General features: G+C 46.1%; 1 protein-coding gene across 1 annotated transcript in view; it reads left to right on the top strand.

Annotated features, from left to right (window-relative positions):
* The window catches only part of LOC147717815 (uncharacterized), a 304,391-nt gene extending 288,473 nt beyond the window's left edge, over positions 1 to 15,918 (top strand). The window contains exons 20-21 of the mRNA XM_086924601.1: positions 14,105 to 14,218; positions 15,515 to 15,918. Of these exons, the coding sequence (XP_086780727.1) occupies positions 14,105 to 14,218; positions 15,515 to 15,561 (161 nt within the window). The 3' untranslated portion in view covers positions 15,562 to 15,918. The remainder of the gene's footprint in view (positions 1 to 14,104; positions 14,219 to 15,514) is intronic.
* Positions 15,919 to 16,607: the final 689 nt, after the last annotated feature.

Here is a 16,607-nt window from a genome sequence, read left to right as displayed (position 1 = left end):
TGGGATGTATAGTGACCCAATTAAATTCCCCTTGGCCTGATCTCTTATGCATTAGACTTTCTTTTAGGTCAAAATTTTGTGTGACCCTTATCAATGTTTATTCTAGACCCACTAAGCTGGGTAAAGAATCTTTAACACTGGATTCCTTTGACAACTTTGTTCTACGGTTAAGGGGGCGAGCTCTTTGATTGTTGCAGGAGACTTCAATTGCCAGTATGAGCCACTCCCGGGTCAGATTGAACCTATCTCCAGTATTGAGGCCTTGTTGTGGTTCATTCCTGATTTGCAAATATCTCCGATAAGGGCATGGTCACCAATAGCTCTCCAATTGAATTTGATTACTTTGGCCCATTCCCTGAGAGCATACAATGGCCACACAAAATCTGATTTGGAGGGTAAGCATATTTTTAATCGTCCATGGCAGTCCTCCCGTATCGATTTATATTCTGGTTGAGGCCAGCAATTGGTCCAAGGTTATTGATTTTGTGGTCTACCTCGCCATGACAGTGACCATAAGGTCCTGGTTTTTGAATTAGGTCTTCCCGAGAAGAGTATAAATATGGGATTAAGAGGGGAAAATCGGGAGTCATTAGTATTATCTAATGATAGAAGAAGGTTAAAATGGCCAATGGTACAGGGTTCTCCTGAATTAATGAGTTCCCTTTACCAAACTGTTTTCGGGCTCTTGATGATTTAAGTGGCCTATTAGACCTGGGGCAGGACCTGTCGGCAGACCAAAATTTTAATATCCACGCGGGGCTAGTTACCGCCCTCACTTCACTACTTAATCCACCAATGGGAAAACCTAGGAAAAATAAGAAGACCAATACATGGTATGACTCCAACTGTAGGATAGCAAAGGGGGCACTCTTGGCTGCAATCAAAGCCTCAAATAGGTCATTAATTAAAATCAAGAGGCTTGAGTATAAGAAAGTGCAGTCTGAGGCCAAACAGATGTGGGAGAACACTAAATGGAATGCTATAAAAAATGCTCTTGGCAGTAGGGACATGAGAGAATTTTGGTCCATTGTCCGCTCTGGTACTAAGGAAGGTCAAAATGCTCTTGTTCCAAATATTGCACCGGAGAGTTGGGTGGACCACTATCAGAACCTATATGCCGCTCCCATCCCAAAACCTGCTCCCAAATAGGTATCAGAACTTTTCCACTTTGACGTTTTCTACCAACGAATCTCTAGAGCCCAAAATAACTTTGAAGGAGATAGATGTAGCTATAAATAGGCTCCCAGCAGGCAAGGCGCCTGGCCTCGACAAAATCCCCGGTGACCTTTATAAAGATCAAACTTCGATTTGGGTCCCTTATCTTTATCTGCTGTTTAATGCTATTTTACAGGGCGCCAAATTACCTGTCACATGGGTAGGAGCAGAGATCATACCAGTTTTAAAAAAAAGGTTCCCCACTTCTCCCGCTCAACTATCGTCCGATCAGTCTGATCGATGTGAGTGAAAAACTATTCTCACGTATCATTCTTGATCGGCTCCAGAATTGGATGGAAGAACGGCAGATTCTTAGCCCTTTTCAGACTGGTTTTAGGGAAAAGACCTCCACAGTAGACCTGTTATTAAGTCTCCAACTACTTTACTGGAAGACCATGAGATTAGAGGGTGGCAACCTCTAATTCATTTTTGTTGACCTCAAAACAGCCTTTGATCTGGTGCCCCGTAAAATTGTGGGATGTTTTGGAGGATATGGGGGTACCAACTGATCTCCTTAACATCATTAGGGGACTCCATTCTGATAACTTTGCCCAAGTTAGGAGTGGTAAATCGGGTAGTCTTACAACAAAAATCCCAGTGAACAGAGGAGTTAGACAGGGGTGCGTATTGGCACCGACCTTATTTTGTCTTTTCATGCTTTGATTGCCCACCTTAAAGGTGTTAAAGACATTGACGCCCCAAAAATGAGAAATGAACAGGTGGTGGCACTAATGTTTGCAGATGACACTCTTATTTTTTTTTAAATATATTTTTATTTTAGGAATTAGCCAAAGTTACATGACAGATCAGCAATATAGCTTCAGTGGAAAAGGAAAACAACCGATCCCCCGTGAGGAAGCACCTTGATGCAGATGACACTCTTATGTTGTCAAAATCTCCCATCGCAATCCAACGTTACCTTGGACAACTTTACGAACTTTTGTCATTTAAGGGTGTTGGAGATTAATACACAAAAACCCAAATTTATGGTCTGTAATCCAACTAAGACCAGATGTCCCAATCCCTGTTTGAATGGCATAGCTTTGGACAGGGTCGCTGTTTTTGATTACTTGGGTATCACTCTTACGGACAAAATGGACTGGGCCCCCCAATTGACAAAGACCAAACTTAGACTAGCCCAGATTACGGGTGGTATTCTAAAATTGCACCGAGAGTCCACAACCAAGCCAGTTGCATCGAATATTGAAATTCATAAAGCCCAAGCTAGGGGAGCAATCCTATACGGAGCTGAACTGTGAGGTCATCGTCCGGTGGGTGGTATTAGTAAGACAGCAAATCAATTCTTAAGATCCTTCTTGGCTCTCCCACCCAGTACCCCCCTCACCCGGTTGAGAATGGACCTCGGTATTAGACCTTTAGAAGAGGAAGTTGCCCTACGCCCTTTATTTTACTGGCATAGGCTGTGGGTGACTCCTGCATTAATCCATTTTAGATCAGACTTGGAAGAGCTATAAGCCCTCCCTGGGTCGGAGAAAATACCTTGGTTTGCCTTCATAAAAAAGGAGTGTGTGAGACTAGACTTGCCTGGCCTTTGGTCTAATCCTGCTGCTGTCTGCGCCCAGCTGTCGCGTACTAAATTGATTAAGCTGGATCGCAGAAATAGACTAGAGGCCATCCTTGGTAATTCTTCTCTGGGCCCACTCACAGCTCAGTTTTTTAATTTAAAAGACGCTTATATAGTCGAACCATTCTTAGATGAAACGTTACCTTCCACAGCGAGGAAATATTATCTACAATTTAGATATGGAACACTCCCGGTTAGGGTCGTCTCCAACAAATGGTCGCCCATCAAAACAGTAGAATGTCCAGCGTGTGGGGCCAAAGATGCATCCCACGTTTTCTTTTTTTGCCCGACTTATAAAACCATACAGCAACGTTGGCTTATCCGATTTGCAAAAACTTGGGATTTAGACATTATAAAGAGGCCCTTAGAATACTTAAGAGTAATACTTCTACTCCAGTTGTATTCTTTAGTTTCACGCTTTATTGATGCCATGTGGCGAAGGAGAAGATCTTATCTGTAGAAAAAATTCTTACGTGTGGAAACGACTTATGAACAGTATCTATGTGCTTTTAATGTATTATTAGTGTCATTGGATAGTGTTTTTAAGTAATGATTTGGATGGTACTATGCATCTTTTATGATCAACGATTGAAATAAAGATTATTTGACTGACTGGCTGTTATTAATTCAAGCATACCATCTATCACTTTTTGTATGCTTTAGTGTATCTGCTAATGTGGGCAACACCATGGTAAAATCAGACAGTGTTTCAGAATACCCTTTCAAGGGCAACCACCTTTTCTTGCTGATCCTGCTACACTCCATGTATGTCTCTTTGTTAGTAAGATGATATGATGCACATTTTTAGTTCTTCTGTAAAATACTCTGAAGTGGTCATGAGGTAGAGCAATCCGGAACACATTTAAAGTGACTTCACAATCAGGAGACTCTTTTAGCGGTCTGAGCAGCGAGAGCATTCCCAAAATACTTGCATAAACTGATGAGCAGCAAATGTAACGTCAAGCTGGTAAAATAAAATACAATACGTCGAGTTCCTAAAAGTTTAACATGCATTTTATGCAATGAAGGAAAGATGCAAAGCAAATAATCAGGCACAAATTTTCATTCAAACTGACTAGAGTTCTCATTGAAAAAGCCAGCTGGAACATATAATGCTAAAATACATGTAATTTCGGACAGTTCTTATAGAACTTTCTCTCAATAGAAGTCTATTGAGCATAAACAAGTGACAGAAACTATTCAGGAGGCAGGGACTTCTCACAGAGAGAATGTGAGAAGTCCTTGAAATGAAGATATAGATACATATAAAAACTGCTGAATGAACTATGTTCCTACAATCACGCTGCTGCTTGCCAACACTAAAAGTGAAGCTATGCTTTACTACGAGATGTAGGAATGTCCAGATGTGTTACCTCACATAAAACGGCTTCTAGTCCTATGGTAGTTATGAAACTTAGCATGCATGTTAAGACTGAAAACACTGTTAGTTAATAAAAAATGTATATTTAAATTTGCTTATGTACAGTGCATGTTCTGATATATATGTTCAAGGAAGTGTTAATATTATGACTTATTTGTGTGGCTAGAATACAGTCAAATCTAAGAGCAAGCAGTTATGCCACAACCAGTGTCCCCTTATCTTTTCTGGGGTATGAACCATCTCTATAATATACAAGATCACAGATTGGTGGGGACTAATCAGTGAGATCAATGCAGGATTGAGTCAGGTAGGGAGCGGTGGCAACGCAGTCTTGCGGTTCCTACACATGTGTGGTGAATAACAGAGATGCAAGATTTAACACACCTACCACCTGCGGAGTCCCCCAGGGCTCCTCCCTCAGCCCGATGCTCTTAAACGTCTACATGGCTCCACTTGCCCCCATCGTCAGAACCTACGGACTCAACATCGTGTCATACGCAGACGACACCCTGCTCATCCTCTCCCTATCCAACGAGCCCAACACCGCCAGACGCAACTTTTGAGAAGGCATGGAAGCCGTCGCCAAATGGATGAAAAACAGTAACCCTGGGCGAAGAACTACGCTCCGTTCGCGGAGTTTGCGGAGTTTCGGCAACTCCGCGCTCCGCGGAGAACGCGAAGTTGTCGAATACTCCGCAAACTGCTGCGTAGCGTAGTTCTCGCGCGCTCAATAGCATTTTCGCGTGCGCGAGGATGCTTGTCGGTAAGATCGAGTTGCCGAACACGCAGAAACTGCAATCTGGCACAGAATAACTCGCGAACACGTTAGTAGTGACCGGAAATAAGGGGACGCGAGCGGGCGGGACAAACCTCATGGGGAACTTCGCGCGCTACACATCCCGAGCATGCAGGCAATCAATCAATCAATCAATCAGGATATTTGTATAGCGCGCTACTCACCCAGAGGGTCTCAAGGCACTTGGGGGAGGGGGGTCCGCTACTGCTCGAACAGCCATGTCTTGAGTTGCTTCCTGAAGCAGAGGTGGTCTTGGGTCAGGCGGAGGTGGATGGGGAGGGAGTTCCAAGTCTTGGCTGCCAGGTAGGAGAAGGATCTTCCTCCCATGGTGGATCTTCGGATGCGTGGCACGGCGGCGAGGGCGTGGCTGGTCGATCGTAGCTGGCGGGTGGGAGTGTAGAAGGTCAGGCGGTTGTTGAGGTACCTGGGGTCCAGGTCGTGGAGGGCCTTGTGTGCGTGGGTGAGGAGTTGGAACGTGATTCTCTTGCTGACGGGGAGCCAGTGAAGGTCTCTCAGGTGTCCGGAGATGTGGCTGTATCGGGGGATGTCCAAGATGAGTCGTGCGGAGGTGTTCTGGATGTGTTAGAGTCTTTTCTGGAGTTTGGCTGTGGTTCTGGTATAGAGGGTGTTTCCGTAGTCCAGTCGGCTGGTGACGAGTGCCTGTGTGACTGTCTTCCTGGTTTCGGTGGCGAGCCATGGGAAGATCTTTCGGAGCATGCGTAGGATGTTGAAGCATGATGATGAGACGGCGTTGACTTGTCTGGTCATCGAGAGGGAGGAGTCCAGGATGAAGCACAGGTTGCGTGCGTGGTCCGTTGGTTTGGGTGCGCTGCCCACGGCAGGGGGCCACCAGGAGTCGTCCCAGGCGGAGGGTGATGATCCAAGGATGAGGACTTCCGTCTTGTCTGAGTTCAGTTTCAGGCGGCTGTTCCTCATCCACTCGACTACGTCTTTCATCCCTTCGTGTAGGTTGGTTCTGGCGGTTCCGGGGTCGTTGGTGAGGGAGAGGATCAGCTGGGTGTCGTCGGCGTAGGAGATGATGTTGAGGTTGTGCTGGCGTACGATGGCTGTGAGGGGGCTCATGTAGACGTTGAAGAGGGTGGGGCTGAGTGATGATCCTTGTGGTACGCCGCATATGACTTTGGTGGCCTTGGATCTGTACGGGGGGGCGGACTCTCTGGGTTCTTCCGGTGAGGAAGGAGATGATCCACTCCAGTGTCTTCTCTTGGATTCCGATGTTGCTGAGGTGCTGCACTAGGGTGCGGTGGCAGACCGTATCGAATGCTGCGGAGAGGTCCAGGAGGATGAGGGCCGCTGTTTCCCAGTTGTCGAGCAGGGCTCGGATGTCGTCAGTGGCTGCGATGAGGGCGGTCTCGGTGCTGTGGTTGGCGCGGAAGCCGGACTGCGAGTGGTCGAGGCTGGTTGGGCGAGCGCAATTGGTGATCCACTGTGTGAGGTTGTTGGCTGCTTGGTTTATTTATTTATTTATTTATTTATTTTTAGAGTTTTCTATAGCGCGAACTTGAACCGATTAGGTTATCAGAGCGCTTTACATAGCACCAGTTCCGTTACATGTTATCACAGCAGTTTACATAGAATCAGTTACGTTGCACATTTCAGGATCTTGAACCGATTAGGTTATCAAAGCGCTTTACATAGGACAGCCTTCGATGTCCAGTGCCCTCCTCCGCCGTGTAGCGGGGGACCTCTTCCAGCCCTCCGAAGTCGTCGAGCTGTCGGGACTAGGCTCCTGGAATTTCAGCTGCCCCTTTACAACTAGTTTGTTTGAAGTCATGACGGAAATCACAATCCCAGCAGCAACCAAGTGAGTTCTCTGTCTCCAGGTTTCTCTCCGCGCTTGGACTGGAAACACTCTAAGGGTCACATAGGGGTGGTAGAGAATACATAGGTCCACTGCAAACACTAGTGATAAGGGTCAATTACGTACACATAGGATATGACTGGCCAGACTCTAGAAGACGCATAGGGGTGGTATATGGTGTAAGGACTTCAGCGAATACCAAAGCTTAACATTATTGTAATCGGTCAAAGGTCTACTGCATACACTAATGATTAGAGTCATCTCTACACACATAGGGAGGGGATATGACTGGGTAAACTCCAAGAGTCACATAGGCATGGTATATGGTGCTAGGTCTAAAGCAGATACCATTAACTAGAGTCACTACACAAGACAAAGCAGAGTTCCATAAGTGTGGATGCAGCCACAGCACAAAGGGAGGCTGGGAGGGATGCAAGGGCATGGAGAGAAGGGGGAGCACAACAGGGAGGAAACATTTGAGGGTCATCCACAGTGAGAAGGGCTAAGGCCAGGGGCATGGTAGGGGGCCAGAGCCCAGAGACACTGTCCGAGAACAGCAGCAAAGTGTCGGTCAGAACAGAGCAAAAGACAAGAAGTCCAGCAGAGAAGGTGGGAGCCCAGGTGAGGGATGACGCCGGAGGCCAGCCGCAGGCACGTCGCCATCCTGGAGAGCCTGCAGCCACCCGGCTCGGTGGGCGTGAGAGAGCGCAAGGTGGCGAAGGTGCAGGTGCGATCACGCGTTGTCCGTGAGGCGCTGCCACGGCAGCTGGTGGGCCGTGCGTGGATACAACCGCCCTGGAAGATGTGTGGCCTCCGGGAGACACGAGCAGCCCATTCAGCACCAGAGCCATTGGTGCCATGCTGCAGGGGGGGAGGGGTGGGCGATCCAGGAGATCCAGCTCCTGCTGCAGGACCACGGGGCAAGACGGAAGTGGCAGAGGCCCCCAAAGCAACAGCGGGACGGGTGGCAGGCCCGACAGCCAGGAAGAGGGCCGCAGGAGAGGCAAGAGGCTGGGGGGAAGTTGGGGCGAGCCAGAAGAAGCGGCGTTCGCCATCCGAGGGTCGCCGCCGGCCGCCATCTTGAAGTCAGGCAGGCGCTGGGAGGATTCTCTCGCTGGGGGACACCGCCGAGTTGGGGCTAGACGGAGCCAGGACCCGTCGGCTGCTGCGACAATTGGTGCGAGACTGGGCAAGCCGGGGGAGCGCAGGTCGCAATCCTACCTCCCAGCGGCGGCCGCAGACGGCGGAGTCCACGGCGAGATGCCGCCCGCCATTTTGAGCGCCGCCGCACCTCTCCTCCTTTTCCTCGGGAGACCGGACCCGTCCGCCAAGCCAGGAGCGACTGCCGCAGCCCAGCAAATGCCCCAATTGCTCCTCCACGTGTGAGTAACAAGGGGGGATCCGAAGATTGGGGTCCGTTGAGCTGGCGGGCGGGATCTGGCTCAGTGAAGTGGTGAGCTGGTCGGTGGTGATCTTGTTCCAGTTCCTGCGGGGAACCTGTTGCGGGTGGTGGTGAGTCATGGTCTTTCTGAAGCTGAAGTGGACGCAGCTGTGGTCTGTCCAGTGGAGTCCGGTGGAGTGGCTGAAGGAGATGTACTTGCTGGAGGAGAAGACTGGGTCAAGCGTGTGTCCGGCGTAGTGGGTGGGGGTGTTCACCAGTTGCATGAGTCCGAGGTTGGCGAGGTTGTCCAGCAGGGTGGTGGTGGAGTTGTCGTTGTTGTTCTCCAGGTGGAAGTTGAGGTCCCCTAGGAGGATGTAGTCAGCGGAGGCGAGGGCGTGCGGGCTGATGAAGTCTGCGATGTCTTCGCTGAATTGTCTGCGAGGTCCTGGGGGTCTGTAGATGAGGGTGCCTCTGAGTGTGGTCTTGGGGTCGGTGTGTATCTGGAAGGGAAGATGTTAAGCGGCTGTGAGGGTGTCGTCTGAGTTGGTCGTGATGCGGATGGTGTTCTTGTGGACGATGGCGATGCCTCCTCCTGTCTCGTTGACGTGGTCTCTCCGGGTGATTTTGTATACCTCCGGGATGGCGACGGCGATGTCGGGCGCTGAGGAGGCATTCATCCATGTTTCCGTGAGGAAGGCGACGTCTGGAGATGTGGTGTCGAGCAGGTTCCAGAGTTCCACGGCGCTCCCGAAGATGAAAATTGGCTTGCAAACGGGTCAAGCAAGCTACTACGCATGCTCGCGGAGCTATGCGTAGTTCGCGGAGTGCAAGTACATCTTCGCGTAGCTCGCGGAGTGCGGCTACGCGAACTACGCCCAGGCTTAAAAAACAGCTGCCTACAACTACACACCAACAAAACAGAAGTACTCATCATGGGCCCAAACCCCGACGCCTGGAGCGACACCTGGTGGCCCACCTCCCTCGGAAACCCGCCAACCCCCACAGACCATGCACGCAACCTGGGAATCATCCTGGACTCCGAGCTCAAAATGGACCGCCAGATCAACTCTGTCTCATCTTCCTGCTTCCACACCCTCCACCTCCTTCGTAAGACCTTCAAATGGATACCCCTCGAACACCGAAAGACAGTCACTCTTTCCCTGGTCACCAGCAGACTCGACTACGGCAACGCACTCTACGCCGGAATAGACAAAAACCTAATCCGCAAGTTACAGAACATCCAGAACGCCGCCGCAAGACTGGTCCTCAACCTGCCAAAACACTGCCACATCTCCCAGCACCTGCGCACACTCCACTGGCTCCCCGTCGAGGCGAGAATCAACTTTAAGATGCTCACCCACGCACACAAGGCCCTCCACGGCACCGGACCAGCATACCTGAACAGCTGACTCAAATTCCACGCACCCCAAAGGACCCTACGATCAGCCCAGCTTTCCTACGCCGTGGTCCCTCGCACCAGAAAGAACAGATCGGGAGGCCGTTCCTTCTCCTTCCTCACGGCCAAAGCATGGAACGCCCTTCCGCTCCACCTCAGACAGACAACATCGCTCCCCATCTTCGCAAGAAACCTCAAAACCTGGCTCTTCGACAGACCCCCTCCTTGATGGAATGGAACCTGCACCCCCCTCCCCCCCACCCCTAGCGCCTTGAGACCCTCACGGGTGAGTAGTCACGCTTTAACAAACTCCTGATTGATTGATTGATTGAACACAGGGCATGGGTGATATGGGAAACAAATAGTAACAGTATTTCATAGCATTATAGCATAGAAATAGTAAGATGGTGAGTTTAAGCAGTGAATAATATTGCAGCGGAGGCATGTGGCATAACAACAGTAAGAGTGGACCCTAACACAATGTTCTAGGAAACTGCAAGATGAGCAGCTGCAGCAAGGAGCCAACCCTGCAACAACATCAATTGCAAAGGAATCATGAGAAATCAGATTATTTTAGTCCCCATTAAACAATTTATACCCCCAAATCACAGCTGTCTCTCCCACGACTGTACAACTTGAAGGGATTATGTCTAGATAATCCCAAATATGCTGCCATCCCTGGCAGAGTGCATGTCTGTGCGATGGAGATGGATCTGGGTAGCTCACGAATGGCTTCAATGAGGTCTACGGACAGGTGCTACTATTGTTGTTCCCGCGCTGAAATGTCTTGTTCTAAATATCAAACAAGGAGTGCCCCTTAGGCAATATACTGAGCAGGAAATCAACCTTGTATTGGTGCAATGAGTCAGAAGAAGCAAGTGACATACCTGACTATCAACATATTCAACAAATGTGGATCCTTTTTGGAAGCTGAGGGTGTCCAGATGTTTATTGAGTGCCTGTGAAAAAGATGGAATGTGAATCCCTATGTCCTTAAAGCAAATATAACCATGAACATGTGGCGCTCGCCTTATACCAGACATAAAGTTAGCTGGGTTGGGTACAACAGGAAGAGGGACAAGGGACGAGGAGGTCCATGTAAATATTCGACGATCTATCAGAGGTGAGAGGCTGAGAGAAATATATTAATGGAGACTGAGTGATCATACCTCCATACTATCAAAAGAAAGACCTAATTTGCAAACTAGCTATGTAGGGCCGCATAAATGAACAAAGGAGCGCATAATGGCTTGCTATTTTGAAAACTGACTGAAGGTATGAGTATACATGGTCGGAATCTCATTAAAATGTTTGGGTTTTGCATTAAAGATGTTGTAAGGTATGAAAAAGTAATAGAATGCTTTACCAAAACAACAACACGTTTCAAACAATCAGGATAATCAGTAGTTCTCTTTTGCTGTGTTTACAATTATTGATCCTAGTTGGATCAGCTTCGATAGGACACATTTCAACAATAGCATTCAATAAAGAATCAGCTTCATCAATTGAAGCCTGGCTTGCCATTTGACCTTCTCTACACACTGACCTTCCACTTCTCCTGGCATGGTGCAGTAATTGATTCTCCCCAGACTGTTTTTGTATCTAACATTCAAACAGTTTGCAGTTGTTCACCGAACGTTAAGACTGATTTTAACTTTGGGAATTAGCAAGTGAGGTTGAGAACATGGAGGGGGATGCATGGTTATCGTCTATGGTGAAGGAAGGCTTCAGATCAAGTATGCACAAATCCCTACAATCGTCACTGTCGCTGTCACTGAACAAAGGGGCGTGCTCATCAGCTCGAGTTCCTCTTTCAACTTTTGTCCCTCGCCTTTCTCAAACCATGCCAAAGTCGGCTGCCTTATTTTTAAGGCCTTGCGCGGCACATGCCCGAAATTCATCTCCAGCCCTATCCAAAGATATGTTCCTACTCGCAAGCTGCGTTCATCCCATTTGAACCTGTTGGCCATACCTCCTCATAAATTGAAACGCGAAGGTGGAAGCAGGTTTGCTGTGCTTGCGCGGAGATTCTGGCACTCGCTTCCAGCTGATATTGGAGCCTGCACAGACTTATTCAGATTTAGAAAGCTCCTTAAAACATGGTTATTCACCCAAGCGTATGTCTGAATTTAAGCACACAGTCAATCAACGGGGCTTCAGCAGATCCTATAACTAGCGCCAAGAAACCAATTGGTGTATGTGCGCTCTATAAGATAATTTAACATAACATAACATCCCAGGTCATATTTGGACATCTGCCTAACTGTTCTGATTGGTGAGATCCCCCCTAGGAAAAGGAATGGGATACGGTCTAGTACCCTTTTCACCTTGCACTTGTGGCACCACTGTCTTGTGCTGGTATGTGCTGTATGCACCCATGCCCCTCCTACTGACCGACATGTGTGCAATATAATATATGTATTATATTATATTATATAATATTATTTTATATTATATTATATTATATTATATTACATAGTGGCTTATGGTTCTTATTTGTATAATATTTTATTATTCAGTGGTTTATGGTTCAGCCGCACCTTCTGTTGAAAAGCCATTTTTTAAGTTATTTATAACTTTGTCAACAGTAGGTGGATCTGCACCAACTTTGACAGTCACTGAGAGTAGACAGCTAAGTTGTGACACACAGATTTTCATGCAGTTTTGTGCAGAGAAAAATATGAAAGGGGGCGGCGGGTGAAAATATAAGGTTCGCCATATTTTGCTCGCATCCACAGCAATAAAAGCTGAACCGAACAGCCAACGTAAAAGAACGCAAAGCTTTAAAGTAGAACTTGAGTATCAGTGCACTTTAAAATACTGATTCAGAAAATCAAAAATTCTGTCAATCATATTTGAATTTGTTCTCATATGTGATTGGATGATGAAAGAGATGTATTTTTCCTCCAGCTTTTCACACTGTTGAATAGAATTCAGGTAATACTGGGGTTGGGGGGGGATAATATATGAGGTGCCCAACCCTTCAGGGTGTTTGAAAGGGCACTCAAAAAGCTGAGTTCACTGTAATTTTGTTACTTTCAAAAATGTGATTTAGCAGTTATTAAATTACGCCTCTGAAGAACTACACTTTTATGTACAAAATGAGTTTTCGTTTACACAGAAAAATAAAAACAAATTATTTAAAAAACCTTTAAAAAAATGTAAAATAGAAAAATAGGACAGGAACGCCTGTAGCACATATTCAAAGGGTGTGCACAGTGGGAAAGGGCTACCTGTGGATGGTTGGGCCACGTCATGTGGCCACCCCCTGCTGTGCATGGCGTTGGCACAGTGGGTGTTGTGCCAAGTACCTGATCACAGACCAGGCTCAGCAGTCAACTGGCACTAAGCATGAATAAAAGCCCTTCGCAATGGATGGAGGTTGGGCCTCAGGCCTAGCCTGTGACCGAAGGCCTTGCGCAGCTTGAATGGGGAAAAAGTGTTTAACAAAAGGATATATAAATTCAGTGAATAAACGCACTTACAAACTAAGTATCGGATCCTTGGACCCTTAGACTCCTTGTGGGGGCCACCCTGTGAGGTCATAGATACCACAGTCGGACAACGTGAGTTTGGAGTTTAAGGCTTCAATCGTGTGCATCACATACCAAATAAGGGAAATTATTGTGATTTTTGCCCATTTGAGCAAGAACCCTTATTTATTAATCACTCACGGACTGTACGTATGGTGTGGCTCATCACTGATATAATGCACAGTTATGAGGATACATTTTCGAAGCATGTCATCCCTCAGCGGCGTATAGGGTTCAGCAGTGCTCTCAGCCCTACATCTGCTCTCATCGGTAAAAGGCCCAACTAAAGCATTTCCGTCCCACCTGGCTGCAGCGCGGGGGGGGGGGGTCGGTGGTCCGACAGTGGTTGTGTCCTGATTGAGATATCAGTAGGAAATGGAACTTCAGGGGAGTGGAAAGTGAATTCCTGAAAGTAAAAGATTGTTAGACATCTCTTCGACAAACCACTGGGACTCTACCATGAATAATGTCTGAGAGCGCCTACCTCCCCCTCCACTTCGCTGCACTCTGTCTAATTACGGCTTTGCTATCTTTGGACCCAATCTGACAAGGACTATCTTGACACTACTGTGCTGTAGCTGATTGACGGGCTCTAAGCCTCCGGTATGAGCTCCATGCACTGATTATCCTTATCTCTTGTCCCCTCTTCAAAGAACTTTGTGGTCACCATATGGTGGTAAAGCTTTAAAAAAATCTAAATAATAAATGCTCCAGGAGACTTAGGAGTGGATCACAGCAGTTTGATGTTCTCAGTGCTCCTATTGCCAAGGGGATGACTGCAGCAATAGAGTTTCCCTTCTCATTGGAAGCCTACATTACAAGGCGAGCACGAGGATCTTGTTGGTGCCCGTTGGACTTCTGATCAGTGATCCCTGAATGGAATATCTCCAGCTGACACAAAGCAGCACGACTGTACAATAAAGCATTTTTTCAAGAATGTATTGTGTTCTTCTATCTCACAGATGTTTAATTCTCCTATTTACTTTTCTTTACAGCAAGGTCTGGTAAATTGGCAGACTCTGAGATAAAGACATTCAAAGACAAGGCCCATTGTTTGCATCTCTCCAATGTCATTGTTTATAAGAGTGCCACACTACACGAGGAGGAGGGTAAGAAAGTTATTACTTTATTGTATTCCCTTATATTCATCTGAAAACAGAGGTATGTAGTGTTTCAGATGATAAATGATCCACAAAGTTAAATGTGTATTCTGTGATATACTTGAGGGCCCACCACCTTCCCACCTCCAGGCTTGGAGAGCAGCTGAACATATGGACAAATCAAGTATATCCTTGTAGAGTAGAACTCTGTGTATTTCTCGAAGGTAAGCTTTCACACTCTCCATTAAAAGCTTAAACTTATTTTTGTACATTGGGAAAGGGAAATAATTCACAATATATAATATTTCAGGATAAATACTCATCGGAAAAGAACCAACCTTCACCCAAATGAGGCGTTCTGAGTGTTCCTGTGTATGCATGCGCATAATTTAATACAACCATAGAGAGATTGCTGGTAAACTTTTTAATATCCTGGGTATTTTTAATACCCATTTGACTTAAATGCATGCCTTGCCTATTTAGCCAGTAGATTACAGAATGCTTCTTAAACTGAGGTGACACGGGGAAAATATATGTACTTCCACAGTAAATGACTTGAAATGTCTCAAAAAGTGATAAGCAAATACAACAAAGCACAAGTGTTTTCTCATCTTCTTTCCAGACTGGACATAGGTTAACCTAATCCACATAGGACTAGGTTTTAAACTCCACCTCACCCTGGATAATGCCCTTAAATTAGACATCCATCTTATCCTTCTACCTTATTTTCTTTCTTTTCACAAAAATACTTCAAACCTCAAATTAAATTACAATGCAATATATATTCTAATTAAATAACATTCATAAGTAAATTTAGATGTGTATTTCTCAAATAATCCTAAATAAGTGATCTAACACCAGTACTTTGAGCATCTATAGAGCTGTGCCTAATTTCATAGCTGAGTTCCTTTTGGTTAATTATTGCATGATGAAAATATCAGGTAGAAAAATGAATTCTCCTAACTGTTGCGCTGGAAAATTGACCAACTATAACATTTTAGCTTCTGCCTTTGCCATCTTTTGTTCCTCAGTACTATATAGGTCTTAGTCGCTGTAACAAGCACTAGCTGACGACCCCTCGTAATCACTCTTCCTTCATAGGACCCATCAGCTATCACCTCAGTCATGTCCACATGTCACATTTCTTTCTGTAACAACAAGTGATTGTACTCTAATGGCTTGAAGAGTAATTGCTTCTTTCTCGGGCTCTGAAACTACTTTTCTGGTGTGAAGCACTACGGTATGTATTAAAGGTAAAGGGATGGAAGATATTAACATGTTTATCCTCTATGATCTCTTCTCTAGGAGAAACTCACCACAAAGGACATTCTGATGAACACCATCACCACTAATGGCTCATCAACCTCACAGTGAATGGAAGCCGAGCTACTCTTTCCATAGTATATCGATAACTAGTGATTTTGATAATTACTTCCTTGTTTAAAAAGAGAAGAGTTGATTCCTTGTCCCACCACACTGGTCTGGGACCTATGCCTGAGCTTTATGAATTCCATGGAAAGCAAACAAGATTAAAAGCACTTTTCAACCAGATGAAATCTCACACTTAGGTAGGGGGTGGGGCTTGCACCTGGCTGCCCTGGTCCGATGGAACTTTATGAAGGATCCTCAGAAGTTCTTCAATGAACTATCTTTGCTTTCCATAATGCTCAACTCTCGTACTTAGGACACCTGAGTCTTCTGGTTTCTCAGACAGTATGCATGCAGAGATGTGTGTGAATAAAGATCTAAAATCCTGACATGTTTTTGGTCATTTCTAGACTTTGCTACAGCTGAGAATAATATGTTAGAGGGATATAAAGTGGGGAACGGAATTGCTCTGTGGTGGTTGGGATACCTGGGTGGGTTGGTGTGTATTTGTTTATGGACTTGTGGGTTAAAGGCACACACAAACATTCTAAACAGATGTGCTGGATCTATGTTGGGGCTAATTTAGTCATGTGGTGTCTGGCATATGCACTGTAGCAGCTGCCGACAACTAGGGTCTTTGGGGTAGACAAGTACATATTTCTCTCTCCCTTGCTCGCTCTTTCTCTCCATTCAAACACTGAGTTCTTCTTATTCCCTCCCTTCCTCAATCTCTCAGAATCTTGTATTGAATAGATATGTTTGCTTATAAAGCAGGTCTGTTCTGTATCTTGTGCTGTTGTTGGTTCTGGTGCAAAAATATTTAGTTTTATTTGGTTTCTCTTACGGACTACCATGTCTTCTACCTTGTGCTTATGTGTTTTATTTTAATGATAAGAGATGCCGTCATCTTACGTTAATGTTTGTTCTGTTATGGAACAACATGTTCTGTCTTTCCTTTCTGTGTGTTCAACTAAGGATGGAGATGTGTTGTAGCTTGTGCTTGAGTGTTGTACCTTGCCCTTTGGTATAT

The sequence above is a fragment of the Lissotriton vulgaris genome, chromosome 5, assembly GCF_964263255.1.
Source record: "Lissotriton vulgaris chromosome 5, aLisVul1.2, whole genome shotgun sequence".
Taxonomy (NCBI): domain Eukaryota; kingdom Metazoa; phylum Chordata; class Amphibia; order Caudata; family Salamandridae; genus Lissotriton; species Lissotriton vulgaris.
This window is presented reverse-complemented; position numbering and strand designations above follow the sequence as displayed.